Source organism: Bos taurus, chromosome 16 (assembly GCF_002263795.3).
Source record: "Bos taurus isolate L1 Dominette 01449 registration number 42190680 breed Hereford chromosome 16, ARS-UCD2.0, whole genome shotgun sequence".
Classification (NCBI taxonomy): Eukaryota; Metazoa; Chordata; class Mammalia; order Artiodactyla; family Bovidae; genus Bos; species Bos taurus.
This window is the reverse complement of record NC_037343.1, coordinates 39,357,938-39,384,269: the sequence shown is the minus strand read 5'-3', so window position 1 is coordinate 39,384,269 and position 26,332 is coordinate 39,357,938. Positions and strand designations below refer to the sequence as shown.

The 26,332-nt window shown below is 40.6% G+C and overlaps 1 protein-coding gene across 9 annotated transcripts in view; it reads right to left on the bottom strand.

Moving 5' to 3' along the window:
• The window catches only part of DNM3 (dynamin 3), a 651,174-nt gene that overhangs the window by 525,982 nt on the left and 98,860 nt on the right, over positions 1 to 26,332 (bottom strand). For all 9 annotated transcript variants that reach the window (XM_059875294.1, XM_059875295.1, XM_059875296.1 and 6 more), the window contains exon 2: positions 3,314 to 3,387. In XM_059875294.1, coding sequence (XP_059731277.1) covers positions 3,314 to 3,387 — 74 coding nt within the window. The remainder of the gene's footprint in view (positions 1 to 3,313; positions 3,388 to 26,332) is intronic.

Here is a 26,332-nt window from a genome sequence, read left to right as displayed (position 1 = left end):
GGTGTCATCTGCATATCTAGGTTATTGATATTTCTCCAGGAAATCTTGATCACAGCTTGTGCTTCATCCAGTCTGGCATTTCACATGATGTACTTCTGCGATTAAAAGCCTAAAATAAGGCAGCAGGTGACAATATTACAGCCTGGATGTACTCCTTTCCCTATTTGGAACCAGTCTGTTGTTCCATGTCTAGTTCTAACTGTTGCTTCCTGACCTGCATACAGGTTTCTCAGGAGGCAGGTCAGGCATCCCTTTAAGAATTTTCTACAGTTTGTTGTGATCCATAGAAAGGCTTTGGCATAGTCAATAAAGCAAAAGTATATGTTTTTCTGGAACTCTCTTGCTTTTTTGATGATCCAGCAGATGTTGGCAATTTGATCTCTGGTTCCTCTGCTTTTTCTAAATCCAGCTTGAACATCTGGAAGTTCACTGTTCATGTACTGTTGAAACCTGGCTTGGAGAATTTTGAGCATGATTTTACTAGCATGTGAGATGAGTGCAATTGTACGGTAGTTTGAGCATTCTTTGGCATTGCCCTTCTTCAGGATTGGAATGAAAACTGACCTTTTCCAGTCCTGTGGCCACTGCTGAGTTTTCCAAATTTGCTGGCATATTGAGTGCAGCACTTTCACAGCATCATCTTTTAGGATTTGGAATACCTCAACTGGAATTCCATTACCTCCACTAGCTTTGTTCATAGTGATGGTTCCTAAGTGATGCCCACTTGACTTCCCATTCCAGGATGTCTGGCTTTAGGTAAGTGATCACACCATTATGGTTATCTGGGTCATGAAGATCTTTTTTGTATATTTCTTCTGTGTATTCTTGCCACCTCTTTTTAATATCTTCTGCTTCTGTTAGGTCTACCATTTCTGTCCTTTATTGTGCCCATCTTTGCATGAAATGTTCCCTTGGTATCTCTAAGTTTCTTGAAGAGATCTCTAGTCTTTCCCATTATGTTGTTTTCCTCCATTTCTTTGCCTTGATCACTGAGGAAGGCCTTACCTCTCCTTGCTATTCTTTGGAAGAGTGGCATGAAGCGAGATCTTAGTTCCCTGCCCAGGAATTGAACCTGGGTAGCCTGTATGAAAACCAGGAATCCTAGCCACCAAACCAGCAAGGGCTAGCAGCTATAAGCCGTTTTTCCCTATATCTTTGCCCCCAGTGAAAAATGCATTTATCACAGAGGCAGAAACTGTAAATGCAGGTAAAACGTTTTTTATTAGAGACACAGCACAACAAGTGGGGGAGCACATAGAAAAACAGTTTGTTTAGTTGAGATAGAGGCAAGGCAGAGACGCACATCTAGCGAAACGGTGTGGGAGACCCCCCTGCTGAGGAGGAGCACAGTAAACAGGCTGTTAGTCATTTCTATAAGGCAGTTTTTCCAGGTCTTTGTCTTCATTAGGCCACTTATCTGGTTTCTTTTACCACATGTGACATAACCTGGGACACTCCCCTGGGGTGCACACACACTCCTCAGTCAAGATGAATCTCAAAGTGAAGGCTTCTGAGAGAAGCAAGACTCATTATAGCCTGGAATTATCCTCTGACTTATTTCGGGGAGACTTTGTGCAAATGTGTAATGTCTCCCTTATCTTGTCACCCTGATTATTTAACTTATATGCAGAGTACATCATGCGAAATGCCGCATGATATCTGCATGCATATCTCAGATATGCAGATGATACCACCCTTATGGCAGAAAGAAGAGCCTCCTGATTAAAGAGGAGAGTGGAAAAAGCTGGCTTAAAACTCAACATTCAGAAAACTAAGATCATGGCATCGGGCCCCATCACTTCATGGAAAATAGATGGGAAAACAATGGAAACAATGATAGACTTTATTTCTTGGGGTTCAAAAATCACTGCAGATGGTAACTGAAGCCATGTATAAAAAGATGCTTGCTCCTTGGATGAAAAGCTATGACCATCCTAGAAAGCATATTAAAAAACAGAGACATTACTTTGCCAACAAAGGTCCATCTAGTCAAAGCTATGATTTTTCCTGTAGTCATGTATGGATGTGAGAGTTGAACTATAAAAAAAGCTGAGTGCCGAGGAATTGATGCTTTTGAACTGTGGTGTTGGAGAAAACTCTTGAGAGTCCCTTGGACTGCAAGGAGATCCAACCATTCAATCCTAAAGGAAATCAGTCCTGAATATTCATTGGAAGGTCTGATGCTGAAGCTGAAGCTCCAATACTTTGGCCACGTGATGCAAAGAACTGACTCATTGGAAAAGACTTTGATGCTGGAAAATTGAAGGCATGAGGAGAAGGGGACAACAGAGGATCAGACGGTTGGATGGCATTGCCGACTCCATGGACATGAGTTTGAGCAAACTCCAGGAGTTGGTGATGGACAGGGAAGCCTGGCATGCTGCAGTCCATGGGGTTGCAAAGAGTCGGACATGGCTGAGCAACTGAGGAACTGAGCTGAACTGAACTCCCTTATCTTTTTTCTCAGAAGGGTCTTTGCCTCTCTTTGTCTTTGCCATGATTATTCCCTTGAGGTGTTAACAAGAGACAAAGACTGGCTATTTACCTTGTTTCTGCAGTTATATCCATTTTCGAGAGCAAATGGGATGCTGCTGCTAAGTCACTTCAGTCGTGTCCGACTCTGTGTGACCCCATAGATGGCAGCCCATGAGGCTGCCCCATCCCTGGGATTCTCCAGGCAAGAACACTGGAGTGGGTTGCCATTTCTTTCTCCAATGCATGAAAGTGAAAAGTGAAAGTGAAGTCACTCAGTCATGTCCGACTCTTAGCGACCCCATGGACTGCGGCCCACCAGGCTCCTCCATCCATGGGATTTTCCAGGCAAGAAGGCTGGTGTAAATTCCTCAACTGGAGTCTACCTATCTCTTGTCTTAGGAATTGCAAAGAGAAAGCTGGCTAATTGTGAATTTCCATCCTGGAGCTCGCCTATCTCTTGACTCAGAAAATGCAAAGAGGTGGCTGGCTGACTATAAATGTCCAACCTGGATCCTGTGTCTATGTCTTAACCTCAGATGGATATTAAATTACTTAAAAAAAAAATTCCCAGACACACACACACACATAGGCGCAGGAAGGAAGCATACCAAAGGGGTATTAGAAGTTATGCCACACTGTAAAATTACAGATATATTACAATGAGAATAAATGTAATAAAAAGAATTTAAAAATCAATGAAAAAGGAAGTGTTTTAGAGAAACATATCAGCAGCTAATGATCACCAAAACATTTCTGCTGCTACGACCCAAAACCCAGCAATGAGAAAACAGGTACCACAGATACAGTCATCCATGTAGCAAATATCCTTTTCCGTTACCTGCTTTGGAAGTAATCAGCTGCAGCACTAGAGGCCTTCTAGTTACAATGCCTGACCCTCGAGGGAGAAAGTCCCTAAGAAAAAAAGAAAAAGAAAGAACAGATTAAGGCATTTAAAGGAATTCTCATCACTGATCAAATTACAAATCAAGATCCATGATTTTCAACCTTTCAATGCAAGATCCAACTTATAAAAGAGGTATTTGCAAAACAAAAAAGGAGGACTGGGTAAGGGTCCTTATACTGAATATTAACACACATGCATTATTATAATGACCTCACTGGAATATGTAATTCACTCATTTAGCTGGAATTAATTAATAAAAATTTGCCTTAGACTACTGTGTATTGTCAATTATTTTTTATTTTCAGAGAACATACATTTAGAAAAACATCTGATGTGGAAGTGGATCATTAAACTCTTTGGTAATTAAAAAATTCATTGCTTCATCCACCTTCAAGACTAATACTCACACCATCAAATACTGTCCATTTTAAGAGGTCATAAAGGCACATTAAACTGTATCTTCCAAATACATAAAATTTCTCCCCAAATACAGTCACACAAAATATGGGATTCAGTTCAGTTCAGTTGCTCAGTCATGTCCGACTCTTTGCAACCCCATGAACTGCAACACACCAAGCCTCCCTATCCATCACCAACTGCCAGAGTCTACCCAAACCCATGTCCATTGAGTCGGTGATGCCATCCAACCATCTCATCCTCTGTCGTCCCCTTCTCCTCCTGCCCTCAATCTTTTCCAGCATCAGGGTCTTCTCAAATGAGTCAGCTCTTTGCATCAGGTGGCCAAAGTATTGGAGTTCCACCTTCAACATCAGTCCTTTCAATGAACACCCAGGACTAATCTCCTTTAGGATGGACTAAGTAGAGATAAATGTTGGGTATGTAAGAAGTAACAGCAGAAAAAATACTGCAATTTGATTTTTTTGTTGTTTTCATTCCTGATAGGAGCTTATTAAAAAGGAGATTTTTTTCAAATAAACATTTTCTTTAAAATGGCATGCTAATATGCACTAGATCAATAAAACTACAGCAAAGAAAGTATTTTATAATTACATCTACACTGGCACATAACTCAGTACAGATTCTGCAATTTTAAAGAGAATTCATAAACGTATCTATAACACTGATTTTAAACATACTTAGAATGCTTCACAACTTTTAGAAGAGTCATAATTTTAAAAATCACAAAATTCCATTCAAAATAAACTTAAGACCCAATGGCAATGGTTCCCAAAAAGTAGCTCCAGGACCACCAGAAAGTATTTTGACCACAGACACCCAGGATCCATCGGGAGAAGAAGCAGCATCGAGACTCTTTAACAAGCACCAGGGGACTGATGTTCACCATGGTTGGAGAACCACTGGCCTCACAATAGGAAATGTTCCTGAACCATCTAGTGGGTAATAACAGCGTGGAATCTCTTCAAGAAAATTAGACATACCAAGGTAACATTTCATGCAAAGATGGGCACAATAAAGGGCAGAAATGGTAGGGACCTAAAGGAACAGAAGATATTAAGAAAAGGTGGCAAGAATACACAGAAGAAATATACAAAAAAGATCTTCACGACCCAGATAATCACAATGGTCTGATCACTCACCTAGAGCCAGACATCCTGGAATGGGAAGTCAAGTGGGCCTTACCAAGCATCACTATGAACAAAGCTAGTGGAGGTGATGAAATTCCAGTTGAGCTATTTCAATTCATAAAAGATGATGCTGTGAAAGTGCTGCACTCAATATGCCAGCAAATTGGGAAAACTCAGCAATGGCCACAGGACTGGAAAATGTCAGTTTTCATTCCAATCCCGAAGAAAGGCAATGCCAAAGAATGCTCAAACTAACGCACAATTGCACTCATCTCACATGCTTAAAGTAATGCTAAAAATTCTCCAAGCCAGGCTTCAACAGTACATGAACCGTGAACTTCCAGATGTTCAAGCTGGATTTAGAAAAGGCAGAGGAACCAGAAATCAAATTGCCAGCATCAACTGGATCATCGAAAAAGAGAGAGAGTTCCAGAAAAACATCTATTTCTGCTTTATTGACTATGCCAGAGCCTTTGACTGTGTGGATCACAACAAACTGTAGAAAATTCTTAAAGAGATGGGACTACCAGACCACCTGACCTGCCTCCTGAGAAATCTGTATGCAGGTCAGGAACCAAGAGTTAGAACTGGACATGGAACAACAGACTGGTTCCAAATAAGGAAAGAAGTACATCAAAGCTGTACATTGTCACCCTGTTTATTTAATTTATATGCAGAGTACATCATGAGAAACACTGGACTGGATGAAGTACAAACTGGAATCAAGATTGCCAGGGGAAATATCAATAACCTCAGATATGCAGATGGCACCACCCTTATGGCAGAAAGCAAAGAAGAACTAAGGAGCCTCTTGATGAAAGTGAAAGAGGAGACTGAAAAAGTTGACTTAAAACTCAACATTCAGCAAACTAAGATCATGGCATCTGATCCCATCACTTTATGGCAAATAGATGGGGAAACAGTGGAAACAGTGACAGACTTTATTTTGAGGGGCTCCATAATCACTACAAATGGTGACTGCAGCCATGAAATTAAAAGACACTTGCTCCTTGGAAGAAAAGCTATGACCAACCTAGACAGCATATTCAAAAGCAGAGACATTACTTTGCCAACAGAGGTCCATCTAGTCAAAGCTGTGGTTTTTCCAGTAGTCATGTATGGATATGAGAGTTGAACTATAAAGAAAGCTGAGTGCTGAAGAATTGATGGTTTTGAACTGTGGTGTTGGAGATGACTCTTGAGGGTCCCTTGGACTGCAAAGAGATCAAAACAGTCCATCCTAAAGGAGATCAGTCTTGAATGTTCATTGGAAGGACTGATGCTGAGGCTGAACCTCCAATACTTTGGCCACCTGATGAGAAGAACTGACTGATTTGAAAAGACCCTGATGCTGGGAAATATTGAAGGCAGGAGGAGAAGGGGACAACAGAGGATAAGATAGCTGGATAGCATCACCAACTTGACAGACATGAGTTTGAGTAAACTCCGGGAGTGGTGAGGGACAGGGAGGCCTGGCGTGCTGTAGTCGATGGGGTCGCAAAGAGTCGGACACGACTGAGTGACTGAACTGAACTGAATGGCCTGGAACTACTATCAGTTTTGTAGGAAATTTGGCAGAACACAGCCTCAACACAGATGGGATTTCAGTAAACAACAGCTTCTACAACCAGTAAAGGTCAGTGAGAAGACTGCAAAACCCAAGGCTTTAGCTCCACTGATACTTTAAAACAGGGCATTACAGGGATAAAATTGAGCAAAATTTCCTCCACTTACAACGAATTTATTTTGCAAGCACTAGTGTAAATTCTAACAGCCTCTTAGGTAGGTTAATGAATTTACTCCTTGACTCCAAAGGCTAAGTTTCATTTGGAATGTCACTGATGTGACTAAAGTAGAGAATAGTGAAATTACAGATGTGTTTTACTCTTTAAAAAAATTCTACCAGAATAAATAATATTATTTATTATCAAAAAATTCACTGAAAAACTAAGAACTCCTAGAGAGATGCTGTGGCCATGGGTCTGTACTTAGGTGTATGAAATCTAATAGGAAGAGACATGCATGCACATAGGAAACCATTTAGAAGAGACCAGATAAAATACATTAGAGTTCAGAAATGAGAGACTAACATTGTTTTAAAAACATTTCAGTCAGTTCAGTTCAGTCACTAAGTCATGTCCGAATCTCTGCGGAGTTTCAGCTTCAGCATCGTCCTTCCAATGAACATTCAGGACTGATCTCCTTTAGGATGGACTGGTTGGATCTCCTTGCAGTCCAAGGGACTCGCAAGAGTCTTCTCCAACACCACAGTTCAAAAGCATCAATTCTTCGGTGCTCAGCTTTCTTTATAGTCCAACTCTCACATCCATACATGGCTACTGGAAAAACCACAGCTTTGACTAGATGGACCTTTGTTGGCAAAGTAATGTCTCTGCTTTTGAATATGCTGTCTAGGTTGGTCGCTTACTCCTTGGAAGGAAAGTTATGACCAACTTAGACAGCATATTAAAAATCAGAGACATTATTTTGTCAACAAGGGTTCGTCTACTCAAGGCTATGGTTTTTCCAGTAGCTATGTATGGATGTGAAAGTTGGACTATAAAGAAAGCTGAGCGCTGAAGAATTGATGCTTTTGAACTGTGGTGTTGGAGAAGACTCTTGAGAGTCCCTTGGACTGCAAGGAGATCCAACCAGTCCATCCTAAAGGTGATCAGTCCTGGGTGTTCATTGGAAGGACTGATATTGAAGCTGAAACTCCGATACTCTGGCCACCTGATGCGAAGAGCTGACTCATTGGAAAAGACCCTGATGCTGGGAAAGATTGAGGACAGGAGGAGAAAGGGACAACAAAGGATGAGATGGTTGGATGGCATCACTGACTCGATGGACATTGGGTTAGGGTGGACTCCGGGAGTTGGTGATGGACAGGGAGGCCTGCCATACTGCAGTTCATGGGTTCACAAAGAGTCAGACATGACTGAGAGACTGAAGTGAACTGAACTAGGTTGGGCATAGATTTTCTTCCAAAGAGGAAGTGTCTTTTAATTTCACAGCTGCAGTCACCATCTGCAGTGATTTTGGAGCCCCCAAAAATAAAGTCTGCCACTGTTTCCCCATCTATTTGCCATGAAGTGATAGGACCAGTTGCCATGATTTTAGTTTGCTGAATATTGAGTTTTAAGGAAACTTTTTCAGTCTCCTCTTTCACTTTCATCAAGAGGCTCTTTAGTTCTTCATCGCTTTCTGTCATAAGCGTGGTGTCACCCGCGTATCTGAGGTTATTGATATTTCTCCCCGCAATCTTAATTCTAGCTTGTGGGTCATCCAGCCTGGCATTTCATACAATGTACTTTGTGCATAAGTTAAGTAAGCAGGGTGACAATACACAGCTTTGACGTTCTCCTTTCCCTATTTGGAACCAGTCTGTTGTTCCACGTCCAGTTCTAACTGTTGCTTCTTGAGCTGCATACAGATTTCTCAGGAGGCAGGTCAGATGGTCTGGTATGCCCATCTCTTTAAGAATTTTCTAGTTTGTTGTGATCCATACAGTCGAAGGCTTTGGCATAGTCAACAAAGCAAAAGTAGATGTTTTTCTGGAACTCTCTTGCTTTTCTGATGACCCAGCAGATGTTGACAATTTGATCTCTGGTTCCTCTGCCTTTTCTAAATCCAGCTTGAACATCTACAAGTTCATGGTTCACGTACTGCAGAAGCCTGTCTTGGAGAATTTTGAGCATTATTTTACTAGCATGTGAGATGAGTGCAATTGTGCAGTAGTTTGAACATTCTTTGGCATTGCCCTTCTTCAGGATTGGAATGAAAACTGACGTTTTCCAGTCCTGTGGCCACTGCTGAGTTTTCCAAATTTGCTGGCATGTTGAGTGCAGCACTTTCACAGCGTCATCTTTTAGGATTTGAAATAGCTCAACTGGAATTCCATCACCTCCACTAACTTTGTTCATAGTGATGCTTCCTAAGTGATGCCCCCTTGACTTCCCATTCCAGGATGTCTGGCTCTAGGTAAGTGATCACACCATCGTGGTTATTTGAGTCATGAAGATCTTTTTTGTACAGTTCTTCTGTGCATTCTTCCACCTCTTCTTAACATCTTCTGCTTCTGTTAGATCCATATCATTTCTGTTCTTTATTGTGTCCATCTTTGCATGAAATGTTCCCTTTGTTTTCCGTAATTTTCTTGAAGAGATCTCTAGTCTTTCCATTCTGTTGTTTTCCTCTATTTCTTTGCACTGATCATTAAGAAAGGCTTTCTTATCTCTCCTTGCTATTCTTTGGAACTCTGTATTCAAATGGGTATATCTTTCCTTTTCTCCTTTGCCTTTAGTTCAGTTGCTCAGTCATGTCCGCTGCGACTCCATGAACCACAGCACACCAAGGCTCCCTGTCCATCACCAACTCCCAGAGTCCACCCAAACCCATGTCCATCGAGTTGGTGATGTCGTCCAACCATCTCATCCTCTGTCGTCCCCTTCTCCTCCTGCCCCCAATCCCTCCCAACATCAGAGTCTTTTCCAATGAGTCAACTTTTCGCATCAGGTGGCCAAAGTACTGGAGTTTCAGCTTTAGCATCATTCCTTCCAAAGAAATCCCAGGGCTGATCTCCTTCAGAATGGACTGGTTGGATCTCCTTGCAGTCCAAGGGACTCTCAAGAGTCTTCTCCAACACCACAGTTCAAAAGCATGAATTTTTTGGCACTCAGCTTTCTTTATAGTCCAACTCTCACATCCATACATGACCACTGGAAAAACCAATAGCCTTTGCCTTTACCTTCTCTTATTTTCTCAGCTATTTGTTAGGCCTCCTCAGATACCATTTTGCCTTTTTAAAAACATCTAAGTACATATAATTAGAAACTCTTTTAATAATCTCCAGGATCTATATTATTAATAGAATATTTGCTATTTTGAATGTTTTCAATAATCACTTTAAGAAAATCAGACCTACTCTGGGCCAAGGCCTAAAAAGAGAAAGTTAATTTGAGAATCAAGATGGATAAAGGGATAACAAAACAAAACTCCAAAGAGCTAGAGGCCATCTGTTTGAGTTATTAGGACCATGAATGAGGTTTCAGTATATATAGATGCCAAAAATAAAATACACAGGACTGAGTGATGCTGTTTAACAAGTCAATAAAGTATTTTCTTTAAGAGAAAGAGGTAGAAAGAAAGATGGAATGAAGGAGCAAAGGAGGTTTAGTTACTTAATACCTTTGTGTTGGCATCTGTTTCAACTCATGCTTGTGATCATATGTTTATACTGTAGATGTAAGAACAATCCTTTGAACATTATTAAAGCAAAAGAGAAGGTATCATACATTTTAAATAGCAAATAATTATCATATGTTTGGCTAAAAAGTAATCCAACAGATATAGCTTACACTTATCTCTACTTTTGTATTAAGTAAACAGAAGTTTTCATTAAGAGTAATAAGTGGTTTCAAGTACCCACTTCGTGGCTCTAACCAATTCTACCTGCAACACATACATTCCCACCAAAAGTCAAAAGATTTGGTTACCAAATCCTGCCATTTCAAAGTCTTTTCTGACTTCACAGCAGGATTTGAGCACAAGAAAGCACCAGAGAGAAATCTCTTCTGAAGAGTAATTAATCTGGCTCCCTGAAGATTCACGTCATTCTGGTGATACAGCAGCATGAAAACCATATGCCCAGCAGCCTCCTGCTGTTAAAGCTGAGGGGTTGAACCCTCAAATAAAACACAGAGAACCTCTCATAGAGCCCCAATTCTACCATGGAATGGGCAAAATTCTCTAAACCTCAGTTTCCTTTTCTACTAATTTGAAATAATTCTATGAAATCAAATGAAATGCAACACATGGCAAATTTTTAAAAACCAAAGCACCACAGAAAAAAAAGTAGTACTATTATTATTGTTACAATACAGCTATGGGGTGTTTTCCCTTATATTTTAGCATTCTCTCATCTACAAAAAACAGCCTTGACAATTTTTAACATTTAATGAATGAAATATGGATCTGAAGAGCCTGAGACCCCACCCGATTGGTCCCCTTGATGTTTACCAGCTGCACAGGTTTGGAAATCTCAGTTCCTTATTCCAGCCTCAATTGACAGGGAGCCAGGGCACTGATATAAGAATCATGAATAATTCCTTAGCCACTAAATACAACCATCCATTTGAATTTCAGGTGGTTGGTTCTCCTGAAAGCAGATGTAACGGAAAAATTACTTCATTGAAATAATGCAGGAAAAAATGACCTGTGCCTTTACTATTACTGTGGATATAAATTATGTACCCTTTTCCTCAAAAATGGACTTTCAAGCTAAAGTGAGAAGAGTAATCTGGAGAGATGTAGTGTTACATTGACTCCCTTCTTTAGCCTGAATGCCTCACCTATGATTGGACTGTACAGATTTTTAAGGCAGGAGTAGTGCCTCCCTCTCTATGCCACATAGCAGCCACAATCCTAATGCCTTTCTTCTCTCTCAGCTCACCTCAACAAAGCACTAATCTACACAGTCTTAACAGCTGGTCTTCAGGCAATAAGTCAGTTCTCTTTCATGGTTTCCTGATTCCTGAACAAAAAGTAGAGAACAGTTTCCATGCTATGGTCTAAGAACCACTTTGATAACATTTCCTACTGGCTCTTCCAGAAACTTAGTTACCAGGAAATATGATCATTGTTCAATTACAAAATGAGTGACCCTCAGAAACCTAAAAAAAGAGCAATTGCTGTATCAGAAAAGCTAAAAGAATTCCCCCCTTAGCAAATAAATTATGAACATGCTTTTGTTCAATATAGATGTAATGAGACTAACTAAATGGTCTGTTCAATAAATAAATGTTTAACATTTGCCCTTGACTAAAGCCAAGAGGTATGACTCTTAACCTCCAAAAAGTTAATTCAAATAACTGATCCATTCAAACAATCTTAGTCTTGGAGGGAGACTGTTGATGTTCAGTCGTTCAGTCATGTCTGACTCTTTGTGACCCCATGGACTGCAGCATCCCATGCTTCCCAGGCTTTCACCATCTCCTAGAGCTTACTCAAACTCATGTCCATTGAGTTGATGATGCCATCCAACCATCTCATCCTCCATTATCCCCTTTTCCCCCTGCTTTCAAGCTTTCCCAGCATCAGGGTCTTCTCTAATGAGTTGGCTCTTCCCATCACGTGGCCAAGGTATTGGAGCTTCAGCTTCAGCATTGTCCTTCCAGTGAATATTCAGGACTGATTTCCTGTAGGATGGACTGTTTTGATCTCCTTGCAATCCAAGGGACTCCCAAGAATCTTCTCCAACACCACAGTTCAAAAGCATCAATTCTTCAGTGCTCAGTTTTCTTTATGGTCCAACTCTCATATCCGTACATGACTACTGAAAAAACTATAGCTTTGACTGTATGAACCTTTGCTGGCAAAGTAAGGTCTCTGCTTTTTAATATCCTGTTGAAGTTGGTCATAGCTTTCCTTCCAAGGAGCAAGTGTCTTTTAATTTCATGGCTGCAGTCACCATCTGCAGTGATTTTGGAGTTCAAGAAAATAAAGTCTGTCACTGTTTCCATTGTTTCCCCATCTATTTTCCATGAAGTGATGGGACCACATGCCATGATCTTCATTTTTTGAATGTTGAGTTCTAAGCCAACTTTTTCACTCTCCTCTTACACCTTCATCAAGAGGCTCTTTAGTTCCTCTTCGCTTTCTGCCATTAGGGTGGTGACAACTGCATGTCTGAGGTTATTGATATTTCTCCCAGCAATCGTGATTCCAGTCTGTGCTTCATCCAGCTCAGCATTTCACATGGTGTATTCTGCATATAAGTTAAATAAGCAGGGTGACAATATACAGCCTTGATGCACTCCTTTCCCAATTTAGAACCAGTCCTTTGTTCCATGTATGGTTCTAACCTGTTGCTTCTTGACCTGCATACAGGTTTCTCAGGAGGCAGGTAAGGTGGTCTGGTATTCCCATCTCTCTAAGAATTTTCCACAGTTTGTTGTGATCCACACAGTCAAAGGCTTTGACATAGTAAATGAAGCAGAAATAGATGCTGAGGTGGCAGGTGGGAAATAACATGGAAATAACTACAACAAGCTCTACGGTTAAGTTCTATGATTGATAAGGTGAAGTACAAACACACCATAGAGAATAATCTATTCTTTTTGGGGTACTAGGCAGAAACTATTTCAAAACACATGAGGTAGGAGGGACTTCACAGGAGATCAGGAGGTATAAAGACATGGGGAAGAGATCTACATAACACAGAACATCATGGAACTATAAGTATTAAAGGAAGGTCAGGATGAGGTGAGAAGTGTCTGGAGAAGACCTTAGAGGCTTCAGTTTTTGGGGGTTTTATTCCTATGAAAACAAGAGGGAACTGAAGAGTTTTAATTGATCAAATTACAGATCAATTTCAATTTCATGATTGAAAAATGAACTATATAGTCTTCTGCTGAACAAAATTATGCTAAAAAATAACCTAACAGTGGGACACACTTCCTTAGGGTCTAGTATAATGCATTTTATTTATTTGACTTGCCATGCTTTGATTAATGTACCAGTCCTATGTCTAGAGCAGTGTGCTTATTTTGTATGCATGCTGGATGTTTAATTTGTAAAATACTACATATTGTATCAAAGGGGGAAAAAAAAGAGCCACGGTCTTCCCAGGTGGCGCAGTGGTAAAGAAACTACCTACAATGCAGGAGGCTCAGGTTCAATCCCTGTGTCAGGAAGATTCCCTGGAGTAGGAAATGGCAACCCACTCTAGTATGCTTGCCTGGAGAATCCCATGGACAGGTGAGCCAGCCAGGCTAGAGTCCATGGGGTCGCAAAGAGTCAGAAAGGGGGACTCTACAGAGAACGTTGAAAAGAGGGATGACAAAAGATAGGGAGACTAGTCATTAACCAGTCCTAGGTCACTGGGGAAGAAGATGATAAAGGTTAAATCCAAGGTAGTGATAGTGAAGACAGTGAAGACAGAAGACAATAAAGAGAATAGACAATTGACAGGACTTAATGATCACTTTCATGTGGAATGAAATGATATGAAGGAGTTAAGATAAATCTCACATTTCTGGTTTGGGGACCTGATTGAAGAGTGGTGCCATTAACCAGAAGAGGAAATACAGAAAGATCCAGTTACAGCTACGATATGTTTACTGTGTACCAAGCATCACTCTCATAACATCATCTCTTATATTGATCTTCATAACAACCCTGCTGCTGCTAAGTCACTTCAGTCGTGTCCGACTCTGTGCGACCCCATAGACAGCAGCCCACCAGGCTCTCCTGTCCTTGGGATTCTCCAGGCAAGAACACTGGAGTGGGTTGCCATTTCCTTCTCCAATGCATAAAAGTCAAAAGTGAAAGTGAAGTCATTCAGTCGTGTCCGACCCTCAGCTACCCCATGGACTGCAGTCTTCCAGGCTCCTCCGTCCATGGGATTTTCCAGGCAAGAGTACTGGAGTGGGGTGCCATTGCCTTCTCCGCATAACAACCCTATGAGGTAGATATTATTGTTATTTTCACTTGCATAACAACCCTATGAGGTAGATATTATTGTTATTTTCACTTCACCAGGGAGGACACTGAGGCACAGAAAAGCTACATAATTTTCTCAAAGTCACAAAGCTAGTAAGGGACAGATCTAAGACTCAAACCTAGAAAGTCTAACTCTAGCATCTGTGCTCTTGAGCATTAGACTGTGCTACACTATAAATCATGTGTATAAGGAGATCATGAACTCCTTATTGCCAAATTCAGACTGAAATTGAAGAAAGTAGGGAAAACCACTAGACCATTCAGGTATGACCTAAATCAAATCCCTTGTGATTATACAGTGGAAGTGAGAAATAAATTTAAGGGACTAGATCTGATAGACAGAGTGCCTGATGAACTATGGATGGAGGTTCCTGACATTGTACAGGAGACAGGGATCAAGACCATCCTCATGGAAAAGAAATGCAAAAAAGCAAAATGGCTGTCTGGGGAGGCCTTACAAATAGCTGTGAAAAAAAAGGAAGTGAAAAGCAAAAGAGAAAAGGAAAGATATTCCCATTTGAATTGCGGAGTTCCAAAGAATAGCAAGGAGAGATAAGAAAGCCTTCCTTAATGATCAATGCAAAGAAATAGAGGAAAACAACAGAATGGGAAAGACTAGAGATCTCTTCATGAAAATTAGAGATGCCAAGGGAACATTTCATGCAAAGATGGGCTCGATAAAGGACAGAAATGGTATGGACCTAACAGAGGCAGAAGATATTAAGAAGAGCTGGCAAGAATACACAGAAGAACTGTACAAAAAAGAGCTTCATGACCCAGGTAATCACAATGTTGTGATCACTCACCTAGAGCCAGACTTACTGGAATGTGAAGTCAGTGGGCCTTAGAAAGCATCGCTACGAACAAAGCTGGTGGAGGTGATGGAATTCCACTTGAGCTATTTCAAATCCTGAAAGATGATGCTGTGAAAGTGCTGCACTCAATATGCCAGCAAATTTGGAGAACTCAGCAGTGGCCACAGGACTAGAAAAGGTTAGTTTTCATTCCAATCCCAAAGAAAGGCAACGCCGAAGAACGCTCAAACTACTGCACAATTGCACTCATCTCACATGCTAGTAAAGTAATGCTAAAAATTCTCCAAGCCAGGCTTCAGCAATACGTGAACTGTGAACTTCCAGATGTTCAAGTTGGTTTTAGAAAAGGGAGAGGAACCAGAGATCAAATTGCCAACATCTGCTGGATCATGGAAAAAACAATAGAGTTCCAGAAAAACATCTATTTCTGTTTTATTAACTATGCCAAAGCCTTTGACTATCTGGATCAGAATCAACTGTAGAAAATTCTGAAAGAGATGGGCATACCAGACCACCTGACCTGCCTCTTGAGAAACCTGTATGCAGGTCAGGAAGCAACAGTTAGAACTGGACATGGAACAACAGACTGGTTCCAAATAGGAAAAGGAGTACGTCAAGGTTGTATATTGTCACCCGGCTTATTTAACTTATGTGCAGTGTACACCATGGCTGGGCTGGAGGAAGCACAAGCTGGAATCAAGATTGCTGGGAGAAATATCAACAACCTCAGATATGCAGATGACACACCATTCTTGTGGCAGAAAGTGAAGACGAACTAAAAGCCTCTTGATGAAAGTGAAAGAGGAGAGTGAAAAAGTTGGCTTAAAGCTCAACATTCAGAAAACGAAGATCATGGCATCTGGTTCCATCACTTCATGGGAAATAGATGGGGAAACAGTGGAAACAGTGTCAGACTTTATTTTGGGGGGCTCCAAAATCACTGCAGATGGTGACTGCAGCCATGAAATTAAAAGACACTTACTCCTTGGAAGGAAAGTTATGACCAACCTAGATAGCATATTCAAAAGCAGAGACACTACTTTGCCAACAAAGGTCCGTCTAGTCAAGGCTATGGTTTCCAGTGGTCATGTATGGATGTGAGAGTTGTACAGTGAAGCAAGCTGAGCATTGAAGAATTGATGCTTTTGAACTGTGGTGTTGGAGAAGACTCTTGAGAGTCCCTTGGACTGCAAGGAGGTACAATCAGTCCATCCTAAAGATCAGTCCTGGGTGTTCATTGGAAGGACTGATGCTAAAGCTGAAACTCCAATACTTTGGCCACCTCATGCGAAGAGTTCACTCATTGGAAAAGACCCTGATGCTGGGAGGGATTGGGGGCAGGAGGAGAAGGGGACGACAGAGGATGAAATGGCTGGATGGCATCACTGACTAGATGGACACGAGTTTGAGTAAACTCCGGGAGTTGGTGATGGAGACGGAGGCCTGGCGTGCTGCGATTCATTGGTTGCAAAGAGTCAGATACGACTGAGAGACTGAACTGACTGACTAACTGACTGAACTGACACTATAAAATTAATGGGAGAAAATGAGGACATGCTGATCTTTAGATACCCAGAGAGTATCTAGATTGAGACAAGTACAGTTAGAGTGAGCAACTGGAACTCAGGATATATGTCCTGTCTAGAGGTAAAAATCTGTGAGTCTTCAATGGAGCAGACTTTTGAAGCCAAGAGAACAGATGAGTAGGAATAGTATGGAGAAGAGTGATTAATATGGACTCTGGAAAATACCAACACTTATTGAGCACATGAAAGAAGCAAACTAAGAGACTGAGAAGGAGTGCACAGAGCATAAGTTAAATATTGGAAGTCAAAGGTATCCCCAAAGTCATACTAGCCTTTTAAGACACATCCACTTAGATGTCTCAAAATCAGTCTCTACAATTCAATTCATTATCATCCATCCAATATGTTTCTCCTCCTTTATTCTCAATCACAATCCACATCATATTGATGATGTGTCAGCCAAACATCCATGTGACATGTGACACATGTATGTGACATCCATTAATGTCAGCCAAACCAAGTACCTGGAAATCATCCACCCACCATCTTCCTCTATCTTCATGCTCCAAATTGATCACCACGTCCTGCTAGTTCTTCCTTAATATGGCTTAAAAGCATCCTTTCTACTCTATTTCAACCACGATTTCAGGTGCCTCCAAGTCTCAAAATGACAACCACAGTAATCTCCCAATTAATTTCCCAGCATCCAATTTGATCACCCTCCAATCCAACCTCAACAGGAATGTAAGTCCCATTACATCACTCCCAGACTCTAAACCATTAAATGTTTCCCCATTGTATTTAGCATGAAACCCAGACTATAAACAGAGCAGAAAAAAAGTCCTGACTCCTAGTGGAAGTTTCTATATTCACTTGGGTTCGCAGGCACCTTCCTTGGCACATTCCATGCTCCCTCACGGTTGCTCTCTCATTTCTTCATCTAGCCAACTCCTATTTAATCCTCAATACTCAGCTCCACATCGCCTTCTCTGAGAAGCTGTCTTTGAAATCCCCCTGTACATGGCCTCTACTTAAGCTCTCAATACACACTTGTCATACTGGTCTATTTACATGTATGCTCCTTCATCCCTATGTTCCTCCCAATGCATCCTGCAGTGCCCAAGTATTATTTTTTAACACTTTCTAATATCTTGCTTTCAATGAGGATGCTTTCTCATTGCCCATATATTCACAACATGATAGGAAAACTTTCCCATATCTAATCCCCAAACAGGCAGACAATAGGCATTTTACATGGACAGAAAGGACAGGCAAAATAGCTTTCAATTTACCAGTAACTTCCTAAGACCATTTAAACTAATATCTTAGTTATCTTATTATGAATGTTTAAGATGTGACAGTACTCACCAAAATACAAAATATATATCATAGAGGTCAATAATACTGAATAACTGAAGACACAGAATAGAATTTGAAGGAAAAAACATTTTTAAAAATCCAAGAACCAATATACTTTTTAAAATCATTCCTTAAAGACAGAGATGTCTCTTCCGAAAAATTATACTCAAAATATAATTTTATGTGCTCCAAAATAGTCCCTGTCAGATTATCTCATGGTCCTTCAAAATGATAACCCAATTTTAGAAAAAAGGAAGGAAAAGAGAAAAGAGGGATAGAGAAAAAGAGAGAAACAGAGATAGGTCACTGCCAAATACTGCCTACCCTCTACCCGAAGAAGCACTGAGGTCATGTATTCCATACACTGAACACAATGGCACTGTTAAACAGCTTTGTGTTTGCGTGCCCTAATCTCGGAGCTTTGCCAGCCATTACAATGCCACTTTAATTGCTGAAGGAAGTAATTATGCCAAAATCCACACATTTAATTGGAAACTTTCCACTGCAGTTTCCTTTTTCCCTAAATTCTTGGCACGCAGTAAGAATATTTGCACTTACAGATTTGTAAAAGATCACATTTTGCTGCTATCATTTACTCTATAATTTGTAGTATTCAATAAACATCACCAGCATTTTGCTCAAAAAACAGTTGCAAATCCCAATGCAGGAAACACAATGTTTTTTGTTTTTTTTTTTACTAACATCTAAGAAATTTCAAAACTTACCTTTTGTTCACAAAACTCAAAATTTCTAAGCAATAGTGTTAGTCACTCAGTCATGTCCGACTGCAATCCCACAGACTGTAGCCCACCAGACTCTACTGTCTATGGAGTTTTCTTGCCTACTGGAGTAGGCTGCCAAGCCCTCTGCCAGGGGAAGCAATATGTTTTCATTAAATATAGTTAACCAATAATTAATGGTTCCCATTGCAATATTCAAAATGCAAAAGTTTCTGAGTCAGAGATCTATAAACTGAATGAAAAAGCCAGTTCTCAGTTCAAAATACCATGTGTTCTCCCCACTAGGAAATGCTCTCAAGAACTTAATGCTTTCATATTTAATCCATTTTATTTGCTTATTCACAAAGTCAGTTTGTTCAAGAATTTAAGGCACCAGATTAATGAGTCTTAGCATCAAGCAAAGGCACTTAGCTGTCACTCTATTTTAAATCAGATTATACCTTACCCTCGGTAGCTGCCATGCAAGTGGATGACAAAGGAACAACTAAACAGACTTTTAGTTGCCTGCCCAATATCCATTTTCCCATTATTTCTTATTAACAGAATCCCAATTTTGTTGCAAATGGCAATATGCCCAACTTAAATAGGTAAATAAATAAGCCTACACTTCCCAGCCTCCCTGACAAATGAGGTGTCAACACAATTAAATTTTAGTCAGATGTAATTAGAGGCTGTTGAGAGACATCACAGACAGTTCCTTTAAAGGATCTAATTCAGCAGTTGTGTAGCTTTTGCCCTTCCCTCTTCCTTCTTCTCCCTGTCAGTTATACATGATAGCAAAGCTCCTGCAACCATCTCACAGCACAAGGCAACCTTGAAGATGAAAGCTATGCACTAAGAATGGCAGAGCAAAAAAAGACAAAAGTTCAAGAACAGTGGTGTTATTATGAGTCACTGAACCAGCCTTTTGCTGCCTAACAAAGAGAATGACAAACAAAAAGAAAGACACCAAACCTAGAGCCTATTATACAGAGTAAAGTAAGTCAGAAAGAGAAAGATAAATATCATATACTAATACACACACACACACACACATATATGAAATCTAGAAAGACGGTACCGAAAAATTTATTTGCAGGGCACCATTGGAGACACAGACATAGAGAATACACTTATGGGCATGGGTAGAGGGGAGGCGAGGGTAAGATGTATGGAGAGAGTAATATGGAAACTTACGTTACCATATGTAAAATAGACAGCCAATAGGAATTGGCTGTATGTTTCAGGGAACTCAAACAGGGGCTGTGTATCAACCTAGAGGGCTGGGATGGGGAAGGGAGATGGGAGGTAGATTCAAGAGGGAGGGGATATATGTATACCTATGACTGATTCATGTTGAGGTTTGTTTGACAGAAAGCAACAAAATTCTGTAAAGCAATTATTTTTCAATTAAAAAATATATAAACTTTTTAAAAAAGAGAGAGACACCACACTTTAGAAGTGTTTCTCAACCATTTTGTACTATTGTGTACCTAATAAGGCCTAATAATGGTCTTATTAGCCATTTTCCCCATTAGTTTTCCCTTCATTAAATTTAATACCACAGATGTACTATAGTATATTACTGAGTGTACTTTATACATAACAAAATATTTTTTTGACCTCTAAGAATCAATTTTTGACCCATCAGGGGCAGTCTTACCCACAATGAGAGCATGTAGGAAATGGAAACCCATTCTAGTAGTACTTTTACCTGGAAAATTCCATGGAGGAACCTCGTAGACTACAGTCCATGGGGTCACAAAGAGTCGGACATGACTGAGCGATTTCACTTTCACTTTTCACTACAGATCAAAGAAGAATAAGAGAACCCAGGAAACTAAACAAACACTCAGTTCTGTTGGTCATCCTTTCCTGCTGTTTTTGTTCAGACGCTAAGTCATGTCTGACTCTTTGCAACCCCATGGACTGTAGCCAGGCTTCTCTGTCCTTCACTGTGGAAATAACAAGGTCAGACAGCCTTTGCCTCAAACCCCAGTACATTCCCTTCACAACCCTGGAGACATGGGCTGGATCATATGTAACCTTCATTTGGCTAAGTTAAAAGGCAGGCCTAAAGCCTGGCTATCAAAGAAACCGAAAGGCATCCTATTCCCCTTCTCCATGAAGCCCCTTTATGAACCTTAGATCTTTCAACTTTAACACCAGGATGACTAGGAAAGGCCCGTAGGGAAGACCACATCCAGTGAGAAACAAGGATGAGAGAACACTTCCCCAATGACTACGGCAAGGCTGATCTAGGCAGCTCACTTCAACCCCTCCTCTACTAAGGAATAACTTGGAGAAATGTAGCCCAATTACTGTCCTTGGTCCTGAATGTGTATCATATTACCAGTTTTTTAGCAGGCAGATGGAAGGCAAGAGTATGAGTAAGAGTAGAAGCTTCTCTAGCCAATACTGTACTCTTCAGTGTTCATTTTTCTGAGATATTGGAAGAAAAAAATAGCCAAAAAGTATAGGTCAAACAGGAGATGACAAGAGTGAACATCGGGATTCTAGGAATCAATGAACTAAGATAGACTGGAATGGGTGAATTTAACTCAGATGACCATTATATCTACTTACTGTGGGCAGGAATCCCTTAGAAGAAATGGAGTAGCCATCATAGTCAACAAAAGAGTCCAAAATGCAGTACTTGGATGCAATCTCAAAAATGACAGAATGAACTCTGTTCATTTCCAAGGCGAACAATTCAATATCACCAATATTACCAATATCATAGGTAATCCTAGTCTATGCCCCGACCAGTAACACTGAACAAGCTGAAGTTGAACAGTTTTATGAAGACCTACAACTAACACCCAAAAAAGATGTCCTTTTCATTATAGGGGACTGGAATGCAAAAGTAGGAAGTCAAGAAACACCTGGAGTAACAGGCAAATTTGACCTTGGATTACAGAATGAAGCAGGGCGAAGGCTAATAGAGTTCTGCAAAGAGAACACACTGGTCATAGCAAACACCCTCTTCCAACAACACAAGAGAAGACTCTACACATGGACATCACCAGATGGTCAACACCGAAATCAGAATGATTATATTCTTTGAAGCCAAAGATGGAGAAGCTCTATACAGTCAGCAAAAACAAGATCAGGAGCTGACTGTGGCTCGAATCATGAACTCCTTATTGCCAAATTCAGACTGAAATTGAAGAAAGTAGGGAAAACCACTAGACCATTCAGGTATGACCTAAATCAAATCCTTAACGATTATAGAGTGGAAGTGAGAAATAGATTTAAGGGACTAGATCTGATACACAGATTGCCTGATGAACTATGGATGGAGGTTCGTGACATTGTACAGAAGACAGAAATCAAGACCATCCCCAAGAAATAGAAATGCAAAAAAGCAAAATGGCTGTCTGAAAGGGCTTACAAATAGCTGTGAAAAGAAGGGACGTGAAATGCAAAGGACAAAAAGAAAGATATACCCATTTGAATGCAGAGTCCAAAGAATAGCAAGGAGAGATAAGAAAGCCTTCCTCAGTGATCAAGGCAAAGAAATAGAGGAAAACAACAAAATGGGAAAGACTAGAGATCTCTTCAAGAAAATTAGAGAAACCAAGGGAATATTTCACGCAAAGATGGGCACAATAAAGGACAGAAATGGTAGGGATCTAAAAGAAACAAAAGATATTAAGAAGAGGTGGCAAGAATACACAGAAGAACTGTACAAAAAAGATCTTCACGACCCAGGTAATCACAATGGTGTGATCACTCACCTAGAGCCAGACATCCTGGAATGTGAAGTCCAGTGGGCCTTAGAAAGCATCACTACGAACAAAACTAGTGGAGGTGATGGAATTCCAGTGGAGCTCTTTCAAATCCTGAAAGATGATGCTGTGAAAGTGCTGCACTCAATATGCCAGTACATTTGGAAAACTCAGCAGTGGCCACAGGACTGGAAAAGGTCAGGTTTCATTCAAATCCCAAAGAAAGGCAATGCCAAAGAATGCTCAAAATACTGCACAATTGCACTCATCTCACACGCTAGTAAAGCAATGCTTAAAATTCTCCAAGCCAGGCTTCAGCAATACGTGAACTGTGAACTTCCAGATATTCCAGCTCGATTTAGAAAAGGCAGAGGAGAGGAACCAGAGATTAAATTGCCAACATCCACTGGATCATTGAAAAAGCAAGAGAATTCCTGAAAGCCATCTATTTCTGCTTCATTTACTATGCCAAAGCCTTTGACTGTGTGGATCACAATCAACTGTGGAAAATTCTGAAAGAGATGGGCATACCAGACCACCTGACCTGCCTCTTAAGAAACCTGTATGCAGGTCAGGAAGCAACAGTTAGAACTGGACATGGAACAACAGACTGGTTCCAAATAGGAAAAGGAGTTCGTCAAGGCTGTATATTGTCACCCTGCTTATTTAACTTATATGCAGTGTACATGATGAGAAACGCTGGGCTGGAGGAAGCACAAGCTGGAATTAAGATTGCTGGGAGAAATATCAATAACCTCAGATATGCAGATGGTACACCACCCTATGGCAGAAAGTGAAGAGGAACTAAAAAGCCTCTTGATGAAAGTGAAAGAGGAGAGTGCAAAAGTTGGCTTAAAGCTCAACATTCAGAAAACAAAGATCATGGCATCTGGTCCCATCACTTCATGGGAAATAGATGGGGAAACAGTGGAAACAGTGTCAGACTTTATTTTGGGGGGCTCCAAAATCACTGCAGATGGTGACTGCAGCCATGATATTAAAAGACGCTTACTCCTTGGAAGAAAAGTTATGACTAACCTAGATAGCATATTGAAAAGCAGAGACATTACTTTGCCAACAAAGGTCCATCTAGTCAAGGCTATGGTTTTTCCAGTGGTCATGTATGGATGTGAGAGTTGGACTGTAAAGAAAGCTGAGCACTGAAGAATTGATGCTTTTGAACTGTGGTGTTGGAGAAGACTCTTGAGAGTCCCTTGGACTGCAAGGAGATCCAACCAGTCCATCCTAAAGGAGACCAGTCCTGGGTGTTCTTTGGAAGGAATGATGCTAAAGCTGAAACTCCAGTACTTTGGCCACCTCATGCGAAGAGTTGACTCATTGGAAAAGACTCTGATGCTGGGAGACATTGGGGGCAGGAGGAGGAAGGGACGACAGGATGAGATGGCTGGATGGCATCACCAAAACGATAGACATGAGTCTGAGTGAACTCTGGGAGTTGGTGATGGACAGGGAGGCCTGGCGTGCTGCGATTCATGGGGTCGCAAAGAGTCAGACACAACTGAGCGACTGAACTGAACTGAACCGAACTGAATTAATGATATAGACACGGCTATATCTTTTTTTGGCTATAAAGATATAGCCAAAGATATAGCCATATTAAAGATATAGCCATAAAGGTACCATGTATGTGATATATCACTTTATTTTCTTACCTGAAAGGTGCTTTTTCTTGTCTATTTAATTGACTTTTTTCTGTGATCCTATAACATTGACTATGATAACTTTAAAAATCAAAGAACTAAGGAATAAGAAAAAGCATTCAACCTTGAAGAGATGATTTTATATATATAAACATGCACATATATGGAGAAGGCAATGGCAACCCACTCCAGTACTCTTGCCTGGGAAGTCCCATGGGCAGAGGAGCCTCATAGGCTGCAGTCCATGGGGTGGCAAAGAGTCGGACACGATTGAGTAACTTCACTTTCACTTTTCACTTTCATGCACTGGAGAGGGAAATGGCAACCCACTCCAGTATTCTTGCCTGGAGAATCCCAGAGACGGGAGCCTAGTGGGCTGCTATCTATGGGGTCACACAGAGTCAGACACGACTGACGCCACTTATCAGCAGCAGCACATATATATTTTTTAAATATACATGTAATAAATATTTAGCTACTTCTTATCTTAAAAGTTACCTTTTGAAACTATATTCCCAATGAAAGTTTATGAAAAATACTTTTTATAGTTCTAAGTCCTGAGATGTACTAGAAATAGCCATTAGAAGCTCAATGGCACCCCACTCCAGTACTTTTGCCTGGAAAAATCCCATGGACGGAGGAGCCTGGTGGGCTGCAGTCTATGGGGTCGCAAAGAGTCAGACACAACTGAGTGACTTCACTTTCACTTTTCACTTTCATGCATTGGAGAAGGAAATGGCAACCCACTCCAGTGTTCTTGCCTGGAGAATCCCAGGGACGGGGAAGCCTGGTGGGCTGCCGTCTATGGGGTTGCACAGAGTTGGACACGACTGAAGCGACTTAGCAGCAGCAGCAGCAGCAGAATTCAATAAATTCCTGCTTACTACTCAATAAACTCTGCTGACTAAAGAAAGCATATTAATGAGTAAATTTAAGAATTATATTCTCTATCTGCAATTCTCTGCGTACACCCATTAGATTATATTGCTTATTTGTGTATGTCAAGAGTAATATGTAACCAACATATCCACCAACAATCAGTAAATTGAGTGTGTGACTAAGGTGACATTTTTTTTTTTTACTTTCCAAATTATTTGCTATACTAAACTTGCTTGGTGGTTTCCTTGGTTATTTAGAGCAGGAGTCCTCAACTCTAGGATCTAATGCCTAATGAACTGAGGTGGAGTTGATAAAATAATAATAGAAATAAAGTGTTCAATAAATGTAATGTGCTTGAAACACCCCAAAACCATCCTCCTTCCCCCAGTCAGTGGAAAAATTGTCTTCCAATAAACTGGTCCCTGGTGCCAAAAAGGTTGAGGATACTACTTTAGAGTATATAGCATCTCAAAGTATCATTTGTCTCAGCAACAATGTTTACTTTCTTCTAAAACCCAGCAAGCTTTAAAAACAAGCACACAAGCTTTTGAAAATTTAAGCAGTCCAAAGGAGAACAGATCATTAGGTTCAAGATAAAACAATCAAAGCTGACAGAATCTACTAAAAAATCAATGGCAATGAGTGCTTAAGGTAGCATTTAACAGAGGAAATGGAACAGAGATATTAATGGAGTAATTCTTTTCAAATCTGAATATAAGAAACATTAATGTTTAATGGTCCATTTTCAAGAATAAATGCTAATTTAAGAATGAGGAACTATCTACCAATAGCTAGCTTGAATAATGACTGGTTGCTAATGAAGCAACCTTAAGGGTTACCAAACTGCAAAGTCCAGGCAAACGGAGAGAGGGATGCCTAGAGTTTCACAGGGTCTCACTCCATTGGTGAATTCGAAACATAAGAATGGGAATAAGTGCCCAGGAAAGGGGGAAACAAGAGGTCAGGAAGGGGCCTGTGCATAAACAGGAAGAGCATAAACTAAAGCGAAGTCTGAGAAGATGGTTCGCCCCACAGTAGTCAGCCAGTGAGGAACTGGGGGAGGCACCTGCATGCTAGGGAATGAACTGCTTGCTGTGATGACACTGGGTGTGCCTGCTCACTGGACACTCGATCTTGCAAAACCTACATTAAACCGCCCTTCTCTCTGCATCTCGGTTCTCCCAAGTCCATTCTTTGGGTTTGGGTCAGTGGGTT